Source organism: Colius striatus, chromosome 6 (genome assembly GCF_028858725.1).
Source record: "Colius striatus isolate bColStr4 chromosome 6, bColStr4.1.hap1, whole genome shotgun sequence".
In the NCBI taxonomy this organism is placed as follows: domain Eukaryota; kingdom Metazoa; phylum Chordata; class Aves; order Coliiformes; family Coliidae; genus Colius; species Colius striatus.
The window spans coordinates 25187056-25212792 of NC_084764.1; the positions used below are offsets into that span (position 1 = coordinate 25187056).

Below are 25737 nucleotides of genomic sequence, written 5' to 3' on the forward strand. Positions count from 1 at the left end.
CTAATTTCAGTGGAGCCCACTCCTTTCTGAAGTCTGAGGAAATACCTGTTTGCATTCTCCCTGCAGCCTTTCAGGTTAGTGGGATGGCACAACATTTTCTGTTACTGAGATCTAAAAAATACAATCATACACCAGCTCATTTTCCGACATTCCAAATTTAACCTGAAATCATAGTGTGGTGTAACACAAGAAGCCAAGCACTGCTGTGGAGTGATACAGATTTCATCTAGCTCTTGCTTCAGTAGGAATTGGACAGCTGGAATTTGTTCATAAGCATTTGACAGCAGGATTCATTTTCTGGTCCAGTAGCCTAGAAAAAGAGTTATTGGAAATTACAACAGGAAAGAATGTATTAAAACCACCCATTTCCCCCATCAGGCATCACAAGAGTGTAATCCACTCTGTACACTTACAACCCATCCAACAAGGTTGCCTGAGCTAAGACCTGGGCTGGATGATCCTGTCCATCCTTGGTCTAGAATCCTTCCCAATGAAAACAGTGAACAGTGTCAAGTCTTTGAACACTGAGAGCAATAAAGGAGAAAGCTAGGCTCTCGAAAGAGTTGATCTTTGCTGAGATTAGATTATTTTCAAGTAATTTTTCCTCACCACTCAGCTGTTGTCAGGTAACTTTGAGATGACCCCCCATCCAATGTCCTAACAAAACAAACCCACGTGATCCTAAAGTAATTCTGGTTTGGGGAAAGCGATGACCACGAAAAAAACATTCCTAAAAACAAACAAGCAATGAAATGGAAAAGAAACAGCAAGACATTAGAATGTGTTGATAGTAACCAGGCCTCCGCATCAGGCATCCAACCCGCTCCACGGCACCCGTCATCAAGCAAGAAAGCCGGTGCTTACCAGAGGCTGCCAGCACACAGAAAAGTTGCACTCGTCAGAAACGATGCCTAAATGTCAGGGTTTATAAATTCTATGCGACTCCCAGGGCATTTATGAGGAACGGCTCCTGTGGGAGCTGGCCTCGCGCGCGTTCCCGCTGCTGGCCGCTAGGTGGCGCTGCTGCTCCCGCGCTGCCGCCGCCGTCACGGCCTCGCCCGGAGAGGCCTCGGCGAGCGGAGCCGGCGCACACGCGGATTGCCGCGGGGCGGCCGGGCGCGCGTGAACTACCGCGGGGCAAGTGAACTACCGCGGATTGCCGCGGGGCAGCAGGGTGCGCGTTAACTACCGCGGGGCAAGTGAACTACCGCGGATTGCCGCGGGGCGGCCGGGCGCGCGTTAACTACCGCGGGGCAAGTGAACTACCGCGGATTGCCGCGGGGCGGCCGGGCGCGCGTTAACTACCGCGGGGCAAGTGAACTACCGCGGATTGCCGCGGGGCGGCCGGGCGCGCGTTAACTACCGCGGGGCAAGTGAACTACCGCGGATTGCCGCGGGGCGGCCGGGCGCGCGTTAACTACCGCGGGGCAAGTGAACTACCGCGGCGCGCGCACTACCGTCGCCGCCTCGGGAGCTTCCAGTCGGAAAAGGTGAAATACACCGTCCCCATAGTTTAACATATCGATTTATTAACTGTGCGATGAATTTCCAACTCAGACACTAACTTGGTGGAAACCAACACGTCCGGAGCCTCGGCTGAGTCCATCATGCTCTAGAACGCGAGCCTTGAACCCTGCAGTGTACTCCTTGTACCATAGTCCCTTAGAAAACAGATGTTTTTAGTCCACAGCCTGCTAAAAAAAGCACCCCAAAACAGGTCTTTGTGCTGCGTCTTAACTTTCATGTAAACCCAACCTTACCTCCAAACTCTGCAGTAACAAACCCTCTTCTATATGAATAGATGGTACTATATGGCATCAAGCACATGGAACATTATGCCTACAATAAAAAAAGAGTAATGCAATAGTGAATGCAAAGGTATAATTACTAAGACATTAGCAGGTTTCAGCAAACAGAGTACTAGTCACACTGTGAAATTCTTCAGGGCTAGAGTTGGATTTATGGTAATTTGGCTGGGATTCTCTTCAGACTATTTCCTGTACATTGCTTTCTGTCATTGTTTGGCATCCTAATGTGATAGCTTTCCTCTAAGCAAAAAGACATACACAAGGAAGGCAGCAAAGAGGACAGAGTGGCACATTAGTAAGATAAAAGCATAGCTGTATTCTAGAACACTTTCTTATTGGGAAGTGCATTTTCTTTTCTGAAAGGCCAAATGTTTTATTTCTGGTAAACAAGCTGGAGAAAAGCCAGGAATAAAGGCCCCTCTTTAAAAAATCCCCTTGTTTGATGCTCTGCATCAGCCCGGTTAAATTTAGGTCTTCAAAACTGTATTTTTAACAAGCTTACAAACACTTTGGAACTCAAGCAGTGTACACACTAGGACATTAGTGCAGCCTCTCTGGTCCTTCTTTTATACAACTTATATATAACTCAAGAGTATGCAGACACTCAGTTTGAAGAAGGAAATGCTGCCAACTCCTACAACACTTCTCAAAAAGTTCTGCTCTGTCCACAAGCGGTTTTTTTTTTGCCCACAAGCTGTCCACTTTTCAGTCTGAGCATCGTTTCCCCTCTCACGAAAAATTTTAATGGAACTCATTTGGAGTTTTTCAGCCATTCTCTGTGCTTAACTTTGATGTGACTGCTAAGGCAAAAGGTGGGATTTTGGTATCAGGAACACGCTGCAGCTGCACCACCAACACTCATTTCCTCACACTTCCAGTGCTTTCAAATACGGGATAGAAGGCTACAGACTTCTGTCATTGTACAACAAGAAAATTCTTCCACACTGCATAGAGCACATAACACCATCTTGAAAATAACACCATCTTCATGTTGTTGTCAGTTAACGAGGTTGGTGCAACAGGAATTACAGGAGGAAGGCAGGGGGTGGGGGGGGCACAGGATCAAGAACCAGGAGATTAACACTGACCTAATTAAGCACTTGAAAGAATGTACCTTTTTTTTTAGTAGAGATAAACCCTTTTTTTTTTAATGAAACATTTGAGTAGTATTTTTCTAATATATTCCTCAATGTATAACAATTCTTTTTAGTCTATGACATAATAAGGCAGGTTGATTCATTCCTACTGCAATAACACAAAGCAAGATGGCAGTTTGACCCATCAAAATTATGTGCATTTCTAACAGTGAAAAACAAAATAAGCATTTCCCCAGCATAACTAATCCAATTCCAACCAATTCTCTCCAGTCCCCCAAATCCAGCTTGTTATGGGAATTAACCCACTTTCCAAAAAAATATTGTACAAGTATTTCCAAATGCAAGAATTTTAATTCACTTAAAATTTACATAGCCTAGAAAAAAAAATTAAAGAAGGTTGCCTTTCTGCTTATAAGACAACTCACATCAAGTCCCTGCTCTGCCAGGGTCTTCTTTTGTGACCTTGGACAAGTAATCCAGGGCAAGTTTAGCCCTGAGCTGCAGGTTCCCAAGCCAGGAACCAAAGTCCCCAGTGTGGCCCGGAGTCAGCACTGGGACATTCAGACATCATTGCATGGAGGTGGTTCTAAACCAGTTTCCCAGCTCACTCCACTGAGCACACTGCTCAAGGACCAACTTGACTGAGAGAATAATCGCAAATTTCTGAAGGAAATACCTTTGCTCTTTGAAAATGCCAGATTAGTGAAAATTCTTGAAAAAAAAATCATTTCTGCTAAGAAGGGTTACTCAGGTCAAGGAGGATTTTGTGAACAAGCCAAAAGGGAGAGGCACCAAGTCCTGAATGTACTGACAGTCTGCAGGCTCAATGATAAGACAGACTTCAGTTCAAATTGCGTGTATGACGATACTTGGCACAGGGAATTCAACTTAAGCCTCTACATAAGTTCCTGACTTGAGTAGTTTGGGAGTAGTGTCTTTTGTACATGTAATTGAAGACTCTGACCCATTTAAGAAAGACTGCCATTACAGGCCAAGAGCAGCATGCCTGTTTGAGTGCAAGAACTGTATGTTTAAACATCTGTTTCACACAAAGTCTTGTTGGGATTTTAAAGCAGTTCTTACAAAAACTTAAGTAAATGCCCTGTGTGTTGGAGTACTCATTATCCTGGTTCCAGTTAAATCTGTTCTGTACCTGTCCAGAACAGGAAAAAGGTTTTATGGGATAGGAGTCTGTTTCCTCCCCACCTCCAGAAAAAATATCAGCTAGATAGAAAGGAAATTAAGATTTTCATGATAAAAGAACCTTATTACTTTATCCAAAGATTACTGGAGAAGATAATTTTCTTTAAAATCAGGTACCTTTTTTTTTCAATTCATGTTCCCCAATTCTTTTTACTCGTGTAACTTCCAGTTCTAACCAAGCTATGACTGTTTAACTCTTATATAGAGGAAGTCTCTGCTAACTGGCGACTCCTAAAGCTGTAGTTTTCCACTCTTATCAGAAAACAAAGCCCCTTCTTCTCCCCAGCTAAGGAGAATATACCTGTTAGCTGTTCAACTTCCTCTCTCCAAAGTCTGATGTGAAACCGTATTAGTCTATGGTGCTTCTCTGAAGGAGACAGCTGAACTTCAGAAAGCATTTCTACTTACAGATCTTTCACTTCTCATATAGGTATCATGGTGCTGTTTCTCTTTCCTATTTGGATGGATAAATCTTCAGGTGCCAGTTCTGCACACAACCTAAAACTCTAGCTTTTGGTCTCACACCCTGCCTCTGAGCTGAGGTGGCACAGGGCACACAAGATGATGGGCTGTTTGCTTCCTTTCCCAACCCTGAAACTCCACACCCAAGCCCTCTCCAAGTCCCTTTTCATCAAGCAGAGTTATTATTATGAACAAATTAGGAGCTCCAAATAAAACAGTCCAATTGTAAAGTTCCAATCACCCTCTATAGTCCTCACTCCAGCAAGTCCTAACCTTTGAGTCCTTAAGTCCCAGTGTGTGAACCTCCATGTCTTGGACAATGCACAGCTGGTCTATTGACCATGTGACAGGACAGAGAATACCATGCCACTATGTGCTGGGTTCTGAGCAAGATAAATGCAGAAGTATTTGCTGACACTTGGTAACTTGATTAGATCTAAGTCTCCTTTCTCTTAGATCTGACCCGCAGGAAGAGCAATCAGCATGACCGCACCTGAGGAGGAAAATGTGTGGCGTCACTGTATCAGTGCCTGATTAAGTCATTCCTGCCTGCCCTCAGAATAGGGCTATTCTGGCACTGCTGTATCAATCCATCCCTCAGACAGACAGCTTTGCAATCAAAAAACACAAGCTTTGCTGTTATCTTCAAGGATAGTCCTGATCAAAACCAAGACAGGAGCAGAATTAGGGGCAAAGGTAGAATTCCCGTGCTGGGCAAAGATCTACTGCAGCGTATGCATACTGCTCAGCAGCACACTGATCTCATCAAGGCCTTCTGCACAGCAAAGGACTTCATTGCACATAAAGACATTTGTAGGAAGAGCCTAAAGGCAGTACAATTGTGAACTGGAGAAAAAGAAAAACAGATAAAGGAAACACCACACAAACAAAAACCACCACTTAAAACATGAGATTCAACCCTCTATCTTTAACTGAAAGCAGCTTTTAAAAAACAACAAACCGAAAGTATTGTGTATTACAAAGCAAACTTCCAATAATCTCCTCTGTGTTCCACCCTGATATACACCATTTCTCTTATCTAAATGCAGTAACTAGAACACAAGAGGCTATTTGTATGCTCAGGGGTCACTCATGGAAGTTAGTTGAGTTTACTTCACCATCAGAACAGCTAAAACTCTTCCCACTGTCAGTGATCAATATATTAGGTCATTGATTTTTCAGGCACAGAAAAAGGGCCATAAGGGATTTTAACAGGGCACATAGGTTCTTTCCCCTCCTCCCAAGTGCAGGGTCAACTCTAAATCACCGAATTATATAGGTTGGAAAAGACCCTTAAGATAATCAGTCCAACTCTATTAATTCCTGACTGGTGGCTGATGAACAATACTTGAAACTTTTCAATGATATGGACTCCATATTTTGCTGATGCCATTTGTTGCAGACTTTCACTGTCTTTATATAAGGTTTTCTCTAATGTATAAGCTGAATCTTTCCCATTACAATTTTAATATGTATTAGTTCTTGTCCTATATATTTTAGAAGTGGAAGGCATGCCATTTTTTTGGAGATCTTTTATATATCTAACGACTGTACCCTCTTATATTTCTCTTCCCCCAGACAACAAATTCAGCTTCCCCACTTATTCCACACAATAAACACAAGGTTCATGTAAATATGTTCATAATCCATGCTGTCAATCCAAATCAACATCATATCTCATGTAATGATTTTGCACAGAGAAACTGTGACTATGAAGCTATATGCGTTTCCTCCCCATCCCTTCACTGTGAGTAGCAGCTCTGCTAAGCTGTTAGGTCAAGGCCATCCTGGACTCCACCATGACATCTCTCCCAGCTCATTCCTCTCTGCAGTGGGACTCAGCCAGACACCGCTGGGCCCAAGCAGAGTCAGGCACCTACACGCTTTGTTTCCTGCCCCTTCCGTTTCGTATAGACTTCCTACAGGTAGAAGGGAATCTGTGATTACACGGGAATACAGCTCTCACTAAGAGAAGATTCAGTGGGTTTTGATAACAGCTTCAGAGCTGAACAGACTGGGAAATAGGTTCAGAAAGATGCTGATTTGTCACAAGGCTTTTCCCCGAGCTCTTTCAGGAACACAGAAAAGGGAACCCATTCTGAAAGAGTTACCAAAAAAAAAAGAAGTTAGTGGCAGAGAAAAGCTTAGATCACAGAGTTAGGCCAAGATGGATAAAGACAGCACAACTTATGCTCATGGTATAAGCAACGTTTAGTGTTATATAGAATCATAGAATCACTTAGTTTGGAAAAGACCTTTAATATGATTGAGATCTTAAGTGAAGGGTTCCAGTTCAAAGTAGGAAAGTGTCTGCTAACAAAACTGTGGAAATAATGGCCTAAAATTGCTGTTGAGAACTAGAAATACCTGGTAGGTGTTTTAATTGTTCCTATGCAAACTCACAAACACACTCCTGAAAGAACAGTCTGGTGTTTTTAAAGATTTTTTTACAAAAACAAAGTTGCATAATAACAAATTATTGGCAGAACTCAAAAAAATTAAATATTAATCAAAACGTAAAAGACATTACAAAACAGAAAGTCAACATTATCACTCACTATTCATGTTTACAGAAACAAATTTTGGATTCCCTCCAACAGAGGCAAACCTCCCAACTCACCCAGAAGAGCAGAGGAGAGAATTTCTTTTTCAAGTGCTTTTTACAGCCCTTGAATACGTTTATCAAATATATTGCATCTTATGAAACAACTTCTTTCTTCAAATAAGCTCTGACTTGATTTCAATCCTTGATCAATGTTATTTATTCTTTCACTAAGAGCAAATCTTAACTCCGTTTTAACAAAGCTTCACCTGTTTAAACCTTTTTCAGGTGATTCACACAGTTTATCTGCAGACTCTTCCTCTACAGAGCATAGATAAACAAAAGATTTATGTTGGTTTTAAAGAAAAATTGAATGGTCCTCTGGTCTCTGTCCTAGCCGCAATAACCTGCCGCCAGAAATTAAGGGCAATGTTTAACATCATTACACAGCCTGTGCCACAAGTCATGGCATTTGCAGTCAAGGAAACCCTAGGTGAGCAGAAGAGGCAGTAGAGTCTCTGTCTGTCATCTGCTGTCACTGTTACACTGAGTCCCCACAACACAGATTGGCTCCCTCAGTATGGCTGTGCTCTGTTCTTACCTATCTGAACAAAGTATAGTGCTGTGCTACCACCTTAAAGTACTGGTCCCCTGCAGCCACTGAATTATATAAAGTGATGGCCAGAGGGGAGAGAGGCTGCCTAATAATTAACTAATATAAACTGAAGCAAAAATACACTGACAAGCCTTATTTTGAGGCCTGGTAATGATGATCAGCTGCATTTCCTTCAAATGAGATTTGAAAGTATATTTTAAGGCATTAAAGATACCAGGAATCTATTTCACATCTACTTTAACACATTATTTTCATTTTTAGGAAAAAATAATCTTTAAAGTGCCAAAATGCCAACTAATCTTTCCAAAGTCCCTGGCTACAAGTCAGGGTTATTAGCATTTCTGTCTTCCAGACAGAAAAGCTGAGGCATTGAAGGCAATGTGAGTTACCAGCCACAAGTTTGTGCTGGAGCTTGAAATTGAAACAAGTATCCTTGCTGCTATGGACAGCTGTGCTTAGTTTCAGCCAGAGGTGACAATATGGCTTCAAAAGAAGCATTTAAAGCCTCTGCACCCTGCCCTTTCCCCGGTGCCATTATTGGATATAAACCTACCACTCAGCCAAAATGCAGATGGTGTCCTCCAGTAGACCTGTGCATCGCCACCATGTGACTGGCACACTTCTAGTCCTGTGTCTGTAGAGGAACTGGGGACCACTGGGTGGGAAATGACCAAGGGCACGGAGGGTCTGAACTATTCTTACAACACATGTCCACACAGTGGCTGCAGAGTGATTCCTGACACAGGAATCTTGCCTCTTTAGATATAAGCATCAGCTTGTGCCAATTCCCATTTGCTCACAGGTAAAAGGCAGAGACAACTGTCAAAACACTAAAAACTTTATTGAAGTGAGAAATTAGCCTGCTCAAAGTCCACATTCAATCCTTATTCAGTGAAGAAGTCTATGATTAAGTACTACAGAAGTCAAGGTATGTTGCATGAAGCAATGCTGGTGGTTTGTCAAGAAGGCAGAAGAAAGATGCAGGAACACGTGCTTAGCTTAGTTTTCGTGAAACGAAATCAACATTTCAGCAATTTGGGTAATGTTGAGTTCAACAGAGATGCTATGTCCTGCTCTGCCAGGGGGTTGGCCTATATGATCTCTTGAGGTGCCTCCCAACCCTTAAGATTCTGTGATTCTGTGTGATCTGCCCACAGAGCATTACACGAGAAGCGACGTTTCTCTGAAATCCTCTGCCAGACTTCTGGGAAATACCCAGTTCTCAGGATGCCTCAAATCCCATGGCAACCAGACCCAGCATGTATTTCTCTCCTTCCCTATACTGATGCTGAACAACAGCCCTTTGTTTGGAGTGCTAAATGCAAGCATTTTGAGATGCCCTTCAGAAGGTTCAACAGCTGACCTGTTACCTTTGTACACGTTTCTTTTACTCATTGCTTCAGTTACAGAACATTTTTCTTTTATATCAGAACTTTTCAAATTAGATTAATATTACAGGGTAGCTAGAAAACATTGTCAGCAGTCTCATCCACAGTGAAACATAGCCAGGCTCTTACAGATGATCACAAAACCATTGTGCTAGGAAGACACTGGCGAACAGGCTTCCACATCTCCAGCACTGTGTGGAGAATCTCCCATGACAGCTGCAGACTTTACAGTACTACAGGAGGGCTGAAGCACAGCACGAGACCTTCGAGCCAGAGAAAAGCACTCGGTCTTTCACCTGGGGAGCATGGACAGACCCTATATAAAGGTGTGTTTTGTCACTTTCCAGGCAGAAGAGCCTCACCGGGCCCTTGCCATGAGGGAGACACGCTCCATGTGTCACACCCCAAGCTCAGCAGGGCAGCCCCCAGCTGCGGAAAGTCCATCCTCCATCATCACTTTACACCACTTGACGAATCAAAACAGGACCATCCCAGCTACCTCCTCTACCGCCCACTGCTTTCAACCTGGCAGGTTTTCCCCAGTTCTTCAGCTCCTCCAAGCAGCCTCTATATGACGACCCGCCCCCACTCCCCGGGGCAGCTTCGCGGCCGCGGCGCCGGGCTCAGTCCTAGCGCGAGCCGTTACCCGGCCGGCCCGTGGCCCCGCCCAGCGGCCCGCTCCCGCCTCGCGCCCCCTTATCGCGCGGCCGCAGCCGCCCCCCGGCCTTATCGCCCCCGGGCTGCGGCTCCGGGCGGGCAGGGCGGTGGGCGCCCGCTGCAGCACGGGGCCTGCGGGGTCACCCGGCCCGGGGCGGAGCGGAGGGGAGCGGCGCCCGGCACCGCCCCCGCCCGGCCCAGCACTGCCCCGCCCCGCGCGGGGGCTTTGTTCCCCCGCATGCAGCATCCGCCGCGGTCGGGATTGTCCCTGTCCACCCCCCACCCTGCTCGGGAGGCGGCGCGGCGGGTCGCCCCGGCAGCAGGCCCGCCCCGCCCCGCCCCGCCCCGCCCCGCTCCGCTCCGCGCGGTGCCCGCCGTCACTGCCGCGGGCGGCTGGGCCGCCGGCGCCTCCCCCGCCGCGGCGGCCTGATGCGGCACCCGGCGCCGCCCCGCACGGCGTCCGCTCCTCTTTTCCCCGAAACCCCTCCGCCTTGATCGCTGCGGGGGCGAGGCGGGGGCGGTGCCGTCCCGTGCCCGGTGCGCCGGCCATGCGGGGCGCGGCCCCCGGCGGCCCGGCGGCGGGCGGCGGGCGCTGAGCGCGGGTGGCGGCGATGCCGATGCCGGGGGGCGGCGGGGCCGCGGCCGCCGCCAGGCACCCCCCGTCCGGAGAGGCGGCGGCGCCACCGCCGCGGGACGAGGAGCAGCAGGAGGAGGAGGGCGAGGAGGATCTCCGCGACGGCGGCGTCCCCTTCTTCGTCAACCGCGGCGGGCTGCCCGTAGACGAGCCCACCTGGGAGCGGATGTGGCGGCATGTGGGCAGGATCCACCCCGAGGGGGAACGGGTGGCTCAGAGGATCCGGGGCGCCGCCGACCTGCCCAAGGTGAGAGATTTCCCCGGCCCGGGGCGGCCGTGGCGCGGGATCCCGGCGGAGCCGTGGCGGCCGGGCTCCGCAGATCGGGAGCCAAGCCTCGGGAAAAGAGCCCCCGGGCCGCCCTCACAGGAAGCCCCGCTCTATCGGGGAGCGCGGGACGATGTCTGCGGGGCTCTGCCCTGCCCGGGCACACCAGCAGCACCCTCTTCTGAGACCTTCCTGGGAAACAGACTTCAGATGGCTAATGTGCGAGCCCCCTGGGAGGGAGACGGGTTGCCCTAAAGACGAAGACTGGATAAACGATTAAAAGATGAGGAGAGTTAAATTCAGAAGAGTCTGAATACTTGAGGTGGGAGGGCAGGTGAGATGGGCAGAGGCGAGTCCTTGAATCAGAAGAAATTAGATTTGGGTACAGTCTCCCACACCAAAAGGCATTCTTGCACAGAATGGTGTCTGTCAGAAGAGACTCTTGATGCCAAAGACTTTTAAGAGGAGTTAGTGAACACTGGCAGAGCTTGTTGCTGGTGTAGAGTCAGGTGTTGGGATTTCCAAGGTTGTTCCTGGCCTTGTTGCAGAGAGGTCTACAAAAAAAACCCTCCAACCAGTGGTCATTTCAGTTATCCTTGTGCCATACCAAAATATTTGCATGCAAATCCTTGTGATTGTTGCTATCTGTGTTGCACCTCAGATGGAGAAAAATCTCCTCTTTCATTGGCATCCTGTGAACAAAAGACCCTGCAAACATTTGGTGTGTCACTCCGTTGGCAGGGTATGATAGCAGTCCCATTGTGCTGAGTAAATACAAAAAGATGAAGTTTTTTCTGCTCAGGCTGTTTTAGCAAGGACTTACCTCCTTGGGAAGGTAGTTGGAAGTATGCAAGAACGTGCCATTCTGTAGCCCGCAGGCAACCCATACTGCTTTCCACAAGGAACTCTGGAGAAGCGTGTGATGTAACATCCTTTGTGCAGTGAAGAGTTATAGGCGTCTGTGGCAGCAACCAAAACAAATCTTGAATCCTGATTACAGTCCCTATTCTAACCCTGCTAGACTTTTCCTTCCTTTTCAGACTTCCTTCCTCTCCTCTTTGTCCAGAGCCTGAGTGAAGGCTGAAAACATGTTTCAGATCAATCAGAATGTGCACTGACCAAAAGGGCTGATGTGGCCAAGAGAGGCGAGGGGAATGGAAGAAAGAAGTTCATGAACAGGAGTCCAGTCCATGAGGGGAAGGAAATACAGTGTTCGGTCTCTGGTTTTGGTCCCAATGTGAAGTATTTCCACTGTTCTGACTTGTTTTGGTGTCAATGGATTACACTTAGGGGACAAAAATGCTCTGAGCTCTTGCAATAACAGGTGAAATTGGGCGCTTCTTTTGCTTTTTTTTTTTTTTTTAGCATCTGCTGGCACCTTTGGGAATCAGATCTATAAACCCTATTCGGCACTCTGCAATCAGAGCCTGTTCCCAAGCTCACTGGTAATACAGCTGAGAGGATGTTGGGATGCAGGAAGCAGCAAGGATGAATGAGATGTTTCTCTAGCTACTTTTTCCCTCTAAGGATGGAGTTTTATCTTTAAGGGCTATTTATATCACAATGTTGCTGTGCCATGCCATCAAGTTTCTTTGAGTGGTTGATGCAACAGATGAGGGCAATGAGTATCCTCTGCAGGGCTATCTTTGTAAAGCCAGGTACCTTTCATGTGCAGGAGGGTGAATGGGCCTTTTTAGGTACTGGGAATTCAGCAGTGGTTTGCCTACTCCCAAATTTTTGGCTTTGAATGGTAGCCAGTATTGGCTGTAAGGGAACATAACTCTCAAAAGAGTTGTCCGTAAACTAATTACTGTAAATGACTGCGGGAAGCTGTGATCAGACTTTATAAACATGCTCACAGCGCAGCGGCAGGGGTTGCATCTTTTAGTGGGGTGCAAGAGCTCAGAGATCTACTCTGCATTTTCTTCTGTTAGATTTGGGGTGAGTGGGCATGGAGTGAGCTGTGCTATGGTGGCAGGACATGGTTGACTGGCCATGGATTCTAGGCTTAAAAGTGCCACCCTCCTGTAGGTCGTTTAGTTTCTAACAATAGGGTGGGGTATTGCCTCGCTTGGAGCTGCTGGGACAATCAGATGAGTTCACGCTGAAAGTACAAAGTGATGTGTGCTTGTCTCAGTAAGAAATGATGGATTTTAAATGAGGTGGTTATGAGGGCAAAGACAGGAAGAGTTGCATCTAATGGGTTCAGAGAGCGAGAGAGGAGAAATGCAGTTTCTTTATTCAGGCTAACAACCAGGGTTGGTATTGTTCCCAGGTTGCTTGCAAAGGGAAGATTAGGGAGGTGCTGGGCTACCTATAGGCACCATAAAAAAAACCTGTTGCTAAACTAGGCTGGCCAAAAAAGCACCTCTGTGACACAGATAAGGGTGGAGCTTTCTGTATACCTCGCTCCCATCTGTCTTGGCTCATGTGCAGTACAGCCCACTTAGTGTGTGAAAACCTCAGTTGTTGTCGGGATCTCCTTTCTAAAAGCAGAGTCCCAGTGGCAGCATGCAGCCAGCCAGCCAGGGCATGAATGGGGGAGTGGGTGATGCAGCCCCTCCCCACGGGCAATGAGGGACCAAGGACATGTGCAGGCAGTCTGCTAAGCCTGGGAGAGCCATGCTCTGGGAAATCTAGGCTCTCTTCCTATCTCTCTCTCCAGCTTTCAGAGCAAAATAGATCTCATTTTCTATCTTTTTCTGCTACAAATAAGTTCCTTTCAGCTTTCTGAAGGATTGTGAAGACTGCCTAGTATCTATAGCCCTTCTAAGATGCACAGTGGATGATGCTGGGTAAGAACAAAGCATTAGGGTCTCCCATCCTGTCAGTGTGGGATTGAGGAATGGAGACCTTATTCCTCTCCTCCTTCTTCTATTGTCCCATTAAAACGCTATAGACCTGATGCAAAAGCAACTGTAGCCCAGTCTGGGCTGCAGGCCCAGATGAGAGAGAGAGAGCATGCTGTACTTTCATCAGTTTAATTACTTGAGGTGCAGGATTAACTTCTGCATTAACTAGTCCGCTGCTGAACTAGTTGCCATTATGCTGTTGTTCAGTCCTTTGAGGAAAAGGGGATCTGGGGGCCTATACAAGTAAAGGGAGGAGAATCATTAGTCTGTGCTTTCAACATGCGCCTAATCTGTCTGTCTCTACTCAAAAACCATGAGTCTCCATACTGAAGAAATGAAGCAAAAATACTCAGCCTGCCCTGGTTGTTACCTCTTTCATTGTTTCTGCCTGGAAATGATTTCCTGTGACTCAGTGTATCAGCTCACAGCATCCAAACTGACTCAGCTTGTGCAGTTCCAGAGACGGCTCCATCCCTGTGCTGCTCTCTCTGGAGCCTTCCCTGCCTCTGCTGTGGCTCAACAAACCCAGTTTCACATCTGCTCCTGCTGTTGCCATGCTGATTCCTGCAAGTGAGCCAGCTGATGCCTCTGCTTGCTCCTTGCAGGGTATGGAAGTGAGACACTGGAGATGGCAACGAGAGCCTCTGAGAGGTGCTGGGAAGGTGGGTACCCACAGCCAAATGGTGATACTTAGGTTGTTTTTTTAAAAAAAGAGAAAGATCAAAGCATAGAAGAGAAAACTGATAGAGACTGAGTCTAGCTCGGTGTTTGCTGCTGATGGTTTGGATATAGACTGGAAGACACTTCGAGATTACAGTCTCCAGAGGCAGCCCATCTCTCTAGGTTAGGCAGTCTCTGGCTCCTGTGCTGTGCAGCCATGAGCAGAGCATAACCATGTGTGAAACCTGGACATTTGAGTGAAAATTCCCATGATTGCTGGCTTGGCTTTTAGCTGGTTTATGTGCCTGCCCTAGTTCACCAGTCATTTGTACCAGCCCAGGGCAGAAGAAGGAGGTATAGAAATGAGCAGACACAGAAATACATGTGGAGGGTGGTGAGTGGCAAAGCAGCACTGTTGGCTACAAAACCATGGCCAGCAGAGGCAGTTGTGCACAGCAGAGTGGAAGGCCCAAGGGAAGATCCTTCTTTAGCTGGTGATAGCCCAGCTCTGGGGAAAGTCCAAGGAGGAACTGAAGTGCTAAAAACCAAACTGCTGTGAAATGCTGCAGCGTGATATTAGAGGGGTGTATGCAAGGCATGAGCTGTCCTTCAGAGGGAGAATGCTGGGCTGTTTCTCTAAGCCTGTCAGACACACCAAACTAGTGTCTTCTTCATTATATTTGTCCTGTGGACAGGACCCTTCCCTTTCTTCAGACACATCTTCTAAGCTGCTGACAAGGCTGCGGTTAATCCCTGTGGAGCAAGCTGGGAGGAAATTCTGACTGGACCTGTATTGCTGAGACCTCAGAATGGGATGACAGTCCAAACAGTGAACTTTCAGAAGTCATTCTCTGACCATGTAAAATGACAGATGCTGGAGGGAGGAGAGCCATGGATGCTGTCACACCTGTGTTCTAGTCAGTGCTAACTCACCTGAGATGCCAGGAGGTAGTGGGGGACCTTATACCCCTACATACAGGGCTGTTCCATGCTCCTTTGGCTTTGGGGAAAGTCATTCTTTGTTTTTGCCTCTCCTTGTTTTTGTTTTGTGCCTTTCAGTTTGCATAGTCAAATGAGGCCAAGATCCCTCAGGTGACTGCTTTCCTGTCTCACATCTTACCTCGTCAGTTACTTTAATGCTTCCAATGTAACATTGCCTAAATGACCCTGTCATACAGTTTCTCTTTCAGCTCTGTGGTGCTGCTTCATTCTGAATCCCTTCTCAGTTATCAGCACGGGAACTGAGACACATTCCTGGTGTGGTCACTTCAGGCAGCAGAGGGGCTTGGTTTCAGAGCAACGTGCTCCATGTAGCTATGCACCATGAAGTTCAGCAAGAAGCTGGAGAGGTTTGGAAGCAGTGATTTATGTTCTGTTCCCCATTTCAGATTCCCATACCAAGTGTGCCTGCGTTCCAGCCGTCCACCCCCATCCCTGAGCGCCTGGAAGCTATTCAGCGCTATATCAGGGAGCTTCAGTATCCTTTACTGTTACCTCAGGCACTGGTGTGAAAACCCAGGAAGAGGGAGCAAGGGGACTTTCTTTCCCTCTGAGGAGCAGAAGAGTTCATTCTGTTGTAGCTGGAGGGGAACTGAAACTTGCTCCCTGAAAACAGGAAGCTGGATTTGGGGTGATGGCTTTGCTACTGTTTCTTTTCCTTTCTGCACAAGTCACCTTCTGATCCTGTTCACTCCATGTAACAAATGGACATGTCAAGGGCCTTACCCCAGTACCCACCCTTCTAGGTCAGTGGCTTTGCAGTGCCAATGTTCATTAAAAACATTTATATCTGAGGCCCTGACAACCAGGTCTCAGATGGACTGCAAACTATCACTTCACCCTCAAGGCATGGGGGAGCGGTGGTGGTGAGAAGACTGACTTTCAGGTCATTCTACTTGACCATTCTGCCCTGTAGCTGTCTAAAGGACAGTCAGCCACCCTGCTTTTACGCACTTGTGGGATCCTGCATCTTTATATGCAGAGCTGCCTGTGTGACTGAGTCCTAGGAATGAGATTTGGACAGCAGGTATGTGCCATGCAAGCACAGTCCAATTTCATTGATGAGATGCAGAGATAGCTCTGGCATCAGCCCTAAAATAAGGTAAGAAGGCAGACCTTTTGCACCTCTCACCCATCTAAGGTGTTTGTGTTCTGGATTGGGCCCCAGTCACTCTTAGAATGAGGTACCATGAATGTTTCAGTGCTCTGTGCATTCTATGCAGACCAGAGCAGGCAGAGATCTATCAAACTTTTTTCTGCCCTGGTAACTAGAAGGGTGAGCAGAGTATGTGCTATCAGCATGGACTTTTGGGAAATTGAGTGGAAACCTGGGTATGAGGAAAAGAAAGAGAAGACTTGACAAGGAGATGGGAGAAATGCAGGAGAGGGAGGTGACGACTTTCTTGCATTGCTGTTACATTTGTGCGAATCATGACTTTGCTGTGAGAGTAATAAGCAACATGAAAGTTCTTCAGAGAGGTTTCCTTCAAACTCTACTTGCCAAGCTGCCAAGTCCTTGACTTCTTGCCTCCAGGTACAATCACACTGGGACACAATTCTTTGAGATTAAGAAGAGCAGACCTCTGACTGGGTAAGTGCTAGCAGCCCCTATGGCATTTTATCCTTGCTTGAAAATGATGGGGCTTTGCTATACTCACTGCTTTTTCTTCCATCCCCTGAACAAGATCTAGGTAGCACATGAGGCTTTCAGAACTACAGCTTTATCCTTCGTTAGGTGACTTTATTGTCTGTTGCCTGGGGCACAGCTGGACCAAGCTGTGTCTGGCATTTTTCAAGGACAAGGGTAGGTTTTGCTTTTGTGAATCAGTAAATCCAGTAAAATAACATTAAGTGTATTTTGAAGATGTGCAGATTCTGTCTGCTTCCAATTGGAATGTAACTACATGACCTTCTGGTGAATTCTGAAATTAGGTCCTGCCCTAAGCAAGCTTCATAAAAGCTGAGTATCTTTACAGGTCTAAGTTCATAGCTCCTGTGAGTGCCTTTGCAGAATCTAGGGTCATGTGGCCTTTGGCATCTGATACTTTGAAGAAGAGAGATTCTCCTGACTGCAGATTTTGGGAAGAGACGTACCCCATAAGTTCCTGGAGATAAGGATCTGATGTTCATTGATCAGCATATTGAGGGTTTCCCATGGCTGGCTTCTTGCTATTGGTCCAGTCCATAGACTTACGTGACCTGAAATATCTGATGTTGCAACCAGTGCGATGTCTTCTCCAGTGCATTGAATGGAGAGCAAGGTTGATGCCAGAGAAGTGGGCTTCACTGTCCTGGAACATTGTGAGGCAAACATTGCTGGCTCTTGGTCCTTTGAGGCTTCTGCTTGTGGTCACATCCAGAACTCACAAGTGCTGTGGTCTCCCTGAAAGCAGAGTTTAGCCTAATAGGCAGCTTTGTTGTAACTCATTGAAGGGAGTTCCCTGTAAGCAGCAACAACATGGGGTAGAGACCTGTTTGGATTTAATATCTTCCTAAAGAAGATATTTTCCTTTGTTCCCTATCCTCAGTGGGCCACTTTCTTTCCTGGAAACCTACCTTACATATTTAGTGCAAAAGGGCTGAACTGGCCACACTTGCATAGCACAAGCCCTCTAACTGTCCTCATCTTTCCCTCATCCCACCCTGCAGGCTGATGGACCTGGCCAAAGAAATGACCAAAGAGGCCCTGCCAATAAAATGCCTGGAAGCTGTGATCCTGGGAATGTATCCTTTCCTCTTGGAATTGTGTGTGTCTGCCCATCCTTGTGTTTCCTCTGCTGCTCTTTTATGCTTTGAGGCTGATGATTATATTGTTACCAAGCCCCACATCCCTCTGTTTTTCCTCTCCAGTTTTTCCAAAGAACCCCACCAATAAAATCCAAATCCAAGCAGTTCTCTGAAATATCAGAACTAGTTTTTTTGAGTTGCTCCTCCTTCCCCAAGAAGTGTGGTACTGCTCTGGATAACTCTACAAGTGAGTGAAAGACAAAAGAATGGCCTAACAAACATCTAAAGAGGTGCAAAAATATTAGCTAGAGTTAGGTCAGGAAGTCCTTCGTGGAGAAGATTGTTCCTTTACTGCAATGTCATTTGCATGTGGTCTACATTACAGTAAATTAGGGATCCTCCCCAACTTCTAATTACAGCACATGTCACTACTGTTAAGTCTAACACTGCCTGCTGGCTTAGGAAATACCTTCATTCATTCTAGATACACATCTTTCCTAGCTATCATCCAGGCTTAAGTCACGGGCTACAGATGCCTGATAGCTATCTTCCAGGCTTAGTCTGTGGGCTTAGTCATAGGCTACAGATGCCTGATGCACATTGGCAAAGCTGCCTAGAGAGGCACAGGTGGCAAGTGAATGGTCCAGGAGGGTGGCTTGATGAGTATTTTGTCCTCAAGGTTCCTTAGTTTGTGTGTGAAATAGTAGCTAGTAAACAGATTACAGCAAACTGAGGAATACTGCTACAGCATTAACATGGAATACAGTACAGTGAGGTGATAGCATTGTACCTTCTGCATCACAAAGCTGCCTCAAAATTAACTTCTCTTGGTTGACGGTCTTGTTGAAGACACCAGCTCTGGTTTCCCCATGACTCTAATCAAAGTCAGGCAGCTTGCCGTAAGCTGGACTCTCCATCTGGAGAACAAATTCTGCTTATGCGATGCCCAAATCAGTGGTGAGTGCTGAACAGTCTGGGAGGGTTTGGAGCAGGAAGGAAGGATCTTGTCAAGAAAATGGTACCACTGGTTGTTTCCTGAATAGAGGCTGCTGTCAGTTACCTCACCAACAACATGACCACGCTGGACCGTTTCCCCATCAGCTTCAAAACCCACTTCTCAGGGAACTACTTCCGACACATTGTGCTGGGGGTGAACTTTGGAGGCCGCTATGGGGCACTGGGCATCAGCCGGCGTGAGGAGCTCATGTACAAGGCGCCCGTCTTCCGCACCCTCAGCGACCTCATCTTCGACTTCGAGGAGGCGTATCGCCGCTGCTGGCACACTCTCAAAAAGGTGAAGCTGGGCCACTGCGTGTCCCACGACCCACACAGCGTGGAGCAGATCGAGTGGAAGCACTCCATCCTGGATCTAGACAAGCTGACCCGGGAGGACTTCCGCAAGGAGCTTGAGAGACATGCCCGTGATATGAGGCTGAAGGTAAGCAGCAGGGACGGAGAAGCAGTTGGCTGCTGCATCCATTGTCTTGCCTGGCTGGTGGTGTGAGGGGGAATGAAGTGGCAGGAGGCTCTCCTGGCTGGTGGTGGCAGTAGAAGGTGAATTGGAGGCTGGCAGCTCTATTCCATTGTATAGAGGCTAGTCCCCTAAGGGTCAGTTGTGATTAGCTTGGACTGGTCACGGTTCTTGGAGCCACAGCTGCCACTGTAACTAGTAACACTGTAACTTGTTTTGCATTTTTTTTTGCACTTTCCTCCCCTTTTATTCCCATATAATTCATTGCTGTTACACTTTGTGTTTTCTGGTTACTACTCATATTGATCTTCTGCTTATGTTGCTCTTAACTTTTCTGGCAGATTGGCAAAGGAACTGGGCCACCATCTCCCACCAAGGACAGGAAGAAAGATGTCTCCTCCCCACAAAGAGGTCAGGCCAGTCCCCATCGGCGCAACAGCCGCGGGGACCGAAGGTGAGTGGGGCTGCTGGGCAGGAGACCTCTCTAGAGCATCTCTCTTTTACTCACAGGCTCTGCCTTGCTGTCCAGTTTTCCTGAGGTTTTACTGGGGTTCTGTATAATGGGATACTTTTCTGACCTGCAGTAGCATTCTTCCCTGCTCTTTGCCATTGTGAGTTTATCATTGCTTGGGGAGTTTTGTTTTGACAGGAAGGAGCAAGGCAGCTCAAACAGTCATCTTGGTAGCCCTTATGCAGTGGTCTGAGCTCTGGTGTCTCACAGACTAGTGTCCCAAAGACATTCCCAAAATTACACTGCTGCCAGTGACACTGTTTTCTTGAAACTCGTTTGGGGTACCAGAGTGGACTTCCTGCTCTTCCTCACCTGCATTCTCTCTGTGGAGATCATTGGGAAAATTACTGGAAGTTGCAGAATAATCCTGCCCTCAGTAGTTTAGGATAAACATGAAGCTTTCCTGTACTTTTCCTGTGCTGACATCTCTATGTTCAACTCCTGACAAAAAAAAAAAGTTTCTGAATAGTTCTTACCCTCTTTGCTTACAGGCCATCTGGTGAGAAGAAGCCTGCCGATTCCAAAGCCATGCCAGACCTCAATGGGTACCAGATCCGGGTGTGACGGGAGCTGTGCCTTGTGTGCCTGGCTCCACAGATTTCTTGCTGGCCACAACTGGGACCTGGATCCACCTGCAGTGATTCTGACAAAGGGGACAGGGGAGCGGGAGTGGAACAGAGTGCTGATTTTCCCAGGTACTTCCTAGTGGGCCAGTCCCAGAGCTGGATCCCATGGGTCTCAGAGGATTCACCTGTCTGTTTCTGGAAAAGGTGTCCATCTTAATTCACTGAAACAAGCTTTTTTTTTTCCTTTTTTTTTTTAATAAAAAAGATCTGTACATTGGTGGGAATTTGCTGCAGGAAGAATATGAAATAAGTGGGGTCAGCAGGCTTGCTCTCATTTTTTTTTGTGTTGATAACAAGTAGATGAAGCATCTTGTGGACAGTACTTTTTCCCTTTCTGCACAGAAGTCTTCAACTCATGTAAGTCCTGCAGGGCTGAGGGAGAAGTGATCCTGAAGTGGGGTGGCCCCCACATCTTGTGCAAAAACTCCTGGTTTTGTCATTATGAACACTTTGTTTAGCATTGCTCAGGGCTGAATTTGCTCAGCCTGATTATTGATCATACAACAGCCTCTCATCTGGAGAAACCATATCTTGTGTGTTTAGTCCTGCCTATTTCAAAGCATTTCATTGTCTGTGAGGGGGCAGACAGTGGGCCGATGACCCTCTTTACCCACTGCAATGCTGGTGAGCTGTTGCTGTCAGTCCTTTTGTGATTGAGCGGGTCAGGATACACCTATGCCGTTGCCTTATGAAAACAGGCACAGAGACCTCCATCGACCCCTCCATCCTCCAGCAGTGGAGGCAGGGGCAGGCAGGAGCTGGTGGGAAGCCTGAACATTGAATCATTCCTTCATTAGTCTTCTCTCTATTAGTAATTGTTACTGTGAAAGCTTGCAGAAGACACTTCAGTCACTGAGGTACGAGCGTTTAAGAGTACATAGTTAAAGAAGGATTTAATGATGTGCACGGGTTTTACAAGCGTTTTTTCGTTCCATGAGTGTCTTGCTCCTTCCTCACTGTAGTATTAGTGCTAGAGTTGCAGACATCTGCTGGTGGGAAGCCCCGCTCAAGGAGATTGCAGCTGCTTTCCTGACAGCCCAGCCTAGAGCCTTCTGAAAGTAGCTGCCCAGCCTCAGAGCTATGCTTGCATCCTGGCTCTTTCACTGCTGGGCTGGGCTGGGCTGGGCCTTTCTGCAGCCTTGACTCTCCCTATGCTGCTTTGCAGGGCAATGTTGTACTACTGATTAAGTAGTGTAATGCTTATCAGAAATCTGGAATGTTGCCACATCTCTTTGAGGGCTAGAGGCTGAAAACAGTGGGGTTGCAAGAAGACAGGACAGCATGGCCTGGAGTGATCTGGATTCATGGGTCTAGGGGATGCAAAAGTTGAGCTAGGGAGTGGGAGTATCCTTGAGAGAAACTGAATCTTGTTTTATCACAGCACCGACAAGGAGCTAAACTTTCTGAAATGCTACATATTTGTTAGAACTGGGCTTATTCTTTCCTGTGGACTCGTTAGAAACATGATAGAGGTTAGCTCTACCAGGATTTTTGTTGCAGCATTGCTGTGTCACGCTCTCATATAAGCAGTGCTATTTTGGTGGCAGAGAATGGGTTCTTATCTGCAAACAAATCAGCTCTTCTGTCTAGTTAAAGCAGTGTTAATCCTTGAGGCACCACCCACAAGCGATTTAGGAACCTTACAGGTTCCTAATTGTACATCTTTAACTGTGATGTAACTTTCACAATGCTATATCCATCCCACTGCAGTTTGCCCTTCCAAGCTCTCTTTTAGTCAGTACTTTTCTGCTGTGTCGTACAACCAGGAGGACAATCCATAGGGAGGTGGCAGAACTTGCTGCTGATCCAAGATAGGGTTAATTCTGAAGGAGATGCCAGTTTCCACAGTACAGTGGCCTTGCACTCCAGCTACATGCAACACTTTGAAATAAGCCAGCAGTAGGAAGCCAAACACCTGCTTGAATGTATCCTCTGGTCAACTTTGTGTGGCTGTGAATTAACATCCCTCCTGTCTGGCTGTGAACGATGACTTTAGCTGTGAAGGTCCCAGTTACCTGTAAATAATGGAGGTCACTTGGAAGCCACAAACTGCCTTTGCAAAACATCTGCTGTGCAGTGGACTGAAGGTCCCGGTGCCACTGTGAATCACATGTCAGATACAAACAGCAGTCAGCCAGGAAGAGTGATGTCAGACTTAACTGAAGTGGATGCAATGTGGAAAAAAAATGAAAGCCACTTGGCTAAAACTAGGAGGTATCCTCACTAGGGCTTTGGTTGGTTGGGTGGGTGGTTAGTTCATTCAGAGTAACTGGAAAGCTCTTGAGAATAATCAGTAGCTTCATACAGAACATCTTCAATAGCTTCAAAACAGACTTGAGCCGTTTTAGATGGGAAGGAGGGGAAGTGTGTTGGGGGGAGGAAGACTTCAAAACAGATGGGCAAGTGAGGGGTCAGCTGCAAGCTAATGATGCTTTCTTGAGAGCAAGGCAAAAGGGATGCTCAGCAGTGTTACATCACCAGGGCAGAATGGCTTAAAACAAAATGCTTTGTTTGACCTGGTAATTAAGCACTTTCCTGCAGGATGTAACCAAGGCCAATACCTTAGAAAACCGAAGGAAGTGGATGTTTAAGTAATGAGTGACAGATAGAGTTCAAGGTCTTTGAATCTTCAGCTGTAGCCAGGCAAGAATATGCTTTTTCAATATATGGTTGCAAAATTGTGTATGTTGGAAGGCATTTAATTCTTCTGACATATCTAATGTTGATGGCTTCTCAAGATGGATACAGGAGCAGATATGAGCCCTCTACAAGGGTTACTATTTCAAGTCTTCTGCTATGTTTCTCCGGGTGGTAGAACTCCTGCCCCTTACTGTTTCTGTATCTCCAGTTTAGCAGATGGTGCAAAAACTGGAAAATAACCAATTCTCCCTTTCTTGCTCTGGCTCCTCCCATCTTTGTAACAAGCTGAATCACTTCAAAGCTTAGCGTCCTTACTAATAAACAAGACAGCATCCCACTGTGACAGAAAGGATTAGTGCAATCCAGTTTTATGGCATAAGAAACCTGATAGTACAATGAAAGATGAATGAACTTTTGCACTTCCACTTCTTTCCTCTCTCATCCACCTGCTCTGGCTTCTGGCCTGCCTTTAAGCATAAGGAAAAGTAGGCTGGAGATGAGTCTTTTTCACTTCCACGGTCTTTAAAGCTACAGAAAAGAAATGAAAATAAGGAACTAGATTGTAGCTCGGACTCCTTAGTGTCTGCAGAACAACAAAAAATTCTCTTGAGGAGTCCTGTTAATTATAAAATGTTAAATATTAATATGCTAGCTCTTGTAGCTCTGGGGTATAAAGTTCACTGTTCATTAGGTCTCATCTGATGTCTGTTCTGCAGCACAAGTCCTTCTGAACTCTAGAAGGGAATTGCATCCATACATGAGGAATGGATAGAAATTCCCTATGTTGTACCTGAAGTCTAGATGAGCTTTGAAAGACTTCAATAAATGCTTACCTATTATTAGCAAAACTATTTTAAATGTAATACAAACCTTGAAATATTGGTTCCTCTTTATACTTTTATGTAGACAAGTCCCTTGGTACCTGGCTAACTGAATTTTTTTAATGTGTTATCAAGCAAAAGCTTTGTTACAGTGTCACTCTGATACATACCCTTCATGTACTAAAGAACAGGGTTGGTTGTCCCTCAGTCTGTGACACACTAGCCTTTTTTAACTCTAATATAAGCTAAATGAGTCTTTAGGAACTTAAGGTATGTTAGCAAGTGTTTTAGCTGGGAGTGGAGTGCTTTTATTCAGTTGATTATTTTACCTGTGTGCCACTGTATGGGTCAGAACCGAGTATGCTGGGATCTACCAGAGTAAATGACTCCAGAACTATGGTTGAAACATAGTTTCTGTTCATGCAGTAGCTGTATTGCTGTTATCAGATCTGCTTAACAGGAAGAATTTTAATTTTTTTAAGGTGTTTCAGGTAAAAGCCTTAATCAGGTGCCTGCCCCTTAAGGGCAGGCTCCCATGTGGTGTTGTACAGACTGAAACATGACCGTCAAAACTGCAGAGTTTAAGAAAGCATAATGAACAGAAGAATGTTCCTGTTGCCAAAGGGCAAGAGTCTGGATTAGAAGGACTTAATCTTGCTCCAGTGGCTCTGGCTAATCACTTCAGGTGGTTACTTTAGCCACTTGCTCCTTCTAAGTAAAGTACTTCAAGTGGTCCTGATGCTCAGGCACTAGATATAAGCAGGAGGTGCCCTGTCTCCCACATGTACTGTGTGTGTGTGCAAGTCTGACATATTCCAGTGATCTTGCACTGTTGTCCTGTCAACATTAAGACCTGCATTATGGATTTATAACTTAACCCAAGTAAGCAAAAGCTCTTCTGGCTTGGTGTTTGCTCTGCCAGAGAAAGATGGAGATAGTCCCTCTATAGTCAAGCTGAATTCCCTAGGGAATTTAATATTTTTTGTCTGTTTTCTGAGTAGGTGTTTACTTGTATCACAACCACTCTCCTTCAGTGGTGCCTTGGCCCTGTCTGCTCAAGAGCAACTCAACTTAGGCCCAGAAGGCTACTGAATCCCCTGTAATCTCTGCGAAGCAGAGTTTCCCTCCAGGTCAGGGTTGAGATGGTGCTAGTGGGACCAGAGTGGTCCTCTGCCATGCACATCAGTATTATACTCTAGCACTGATAGGGTGCTCCAAAACCATTTACATCTTTATCTTTGGTACAACTCGGAACTAAGAAATGGAAGGTTTCTTTAAGAACAATATCATGTGTGTCTTTTTGTAATGAAACCACGTAGTTCTGTGTTTTTATGTAGCCAACACAGAACTGGTATTTAGATTTAGTTCTTACTGCACTTCCCATAGCCCTCATGTTGATACTTCTTCCTGCTTCCTTTGACACTTAGACAATAAAACTTCCTCTGTACTGCTTTCAGCTTGTGCAGAGAAAATAAGATGTCTGTACTGTTTTTCTTTCCAATTTAAATCATCCCCTTGTCAGTCAGATGATAAGCCAAAGGCACAGCCTCGAGTGATGCTAGCAGACTGATTATGTATAGATGCCCTGGACTTGCCACAGCAGGGACAGGGTAGAACCCTCATTCTCCTTCAATTAGCTGAATGGGTGAGTATGTCTGCACACACACAGGCAGCTGCCAGAGCACGACACATGTACGTGGCTGTGTGGCAAAGGCCGGAATTAATCTTTTCCCACTGAACTGCAATGAGTCAGGCTGG

At 46.4% G+C, this 25737-nt stretch overlaps 1 protein-coding gene and 1 long non-coding RNA gene across 7 annotated transcripts; one reads left to right on the plus strand and one right to left on the minus strand.

The window, feature by feature from the left end:
• Positions 1–136: 136 nt before the first annotated feature.
• Positions 137–11579, minus strand: LOC133625615 (uncharacterized). 5 transcript variants are annotated; one of them, XR_009818890.1, is made up of 3 exons: positions 11496–11579; positions 1761–1839; positions 137–310 (listed from the first exon to the last, which is right to left on the minus strand). It is a non-coding gene; the product is annotated as an uncharacterized LOC133625615 (long non-coding RNA). The 5 variants fall into 5 exon arrangements; XR_009818891.1 differs by lacking the exon at positions 11496–11579 and adding an exon at positions 9432–9737; XR_009818887.1 differs by lacking the exon at positions 11496–11579 and adding an exon at positions 8282–9407.
• Positions 10357–25454, plus strand: VASH1 (vasohibin 1). Of its 2 annotated transcripts, XM_061997816.1 has the most exons (8): positions 10357–10654; positions 14130–14186; positions 15573–15661; positions 16718–16774; positions 17833–17907; positions 18967–19348; positions 19723–19835; positions 20384–25454. In XM_061997816.1, exons 1-8 carry the CDS (start codon positions 10385–10387, stop codon positions 20454–20456), a joined length of 1116 nt encoding a protein of 371 aa, XP_061853800.1. In that variant the 5' UTR covers positions 10357–10384; the 3' UTR covers positions 20457–25454. The 2 variants fall into 2 exon arrangements, with proteins under 2 accessions (XP_061853800.1, XP_061853801.1); XM_061997817.1 differs by lacking the exon at positions 14130–14186.
• The last annotated feature ends 283 nt before the right edge of the window (positions 25455–25737 follow it).

Excerpts from the sequence above, each read along its gene's own strand:
- VASH1 (XM_061997816.1), top strand. The coding sequence starts at position 10,385 with ATGCCGATGCCGGGGGGCGGCGGGGCCGCGGCCGCCGCCAGGCACCCC. Across the intron at positions 10,655-14,129 it reads GCGCCGCCGACCTGCCCAAG|GGTATGGAAGTGAGACACTG; the intron begins GTGAGAGATTTC and ends TGCTCCTTGCAG. Across the intron at positions 19,836-20,383 it reads AACAGCCGCGGGGACCGAAG|GCCATCTGGTGAGAAGAAGC; the intron begins GTGAGTGGGGCT and ends CTTTGCTTACAG.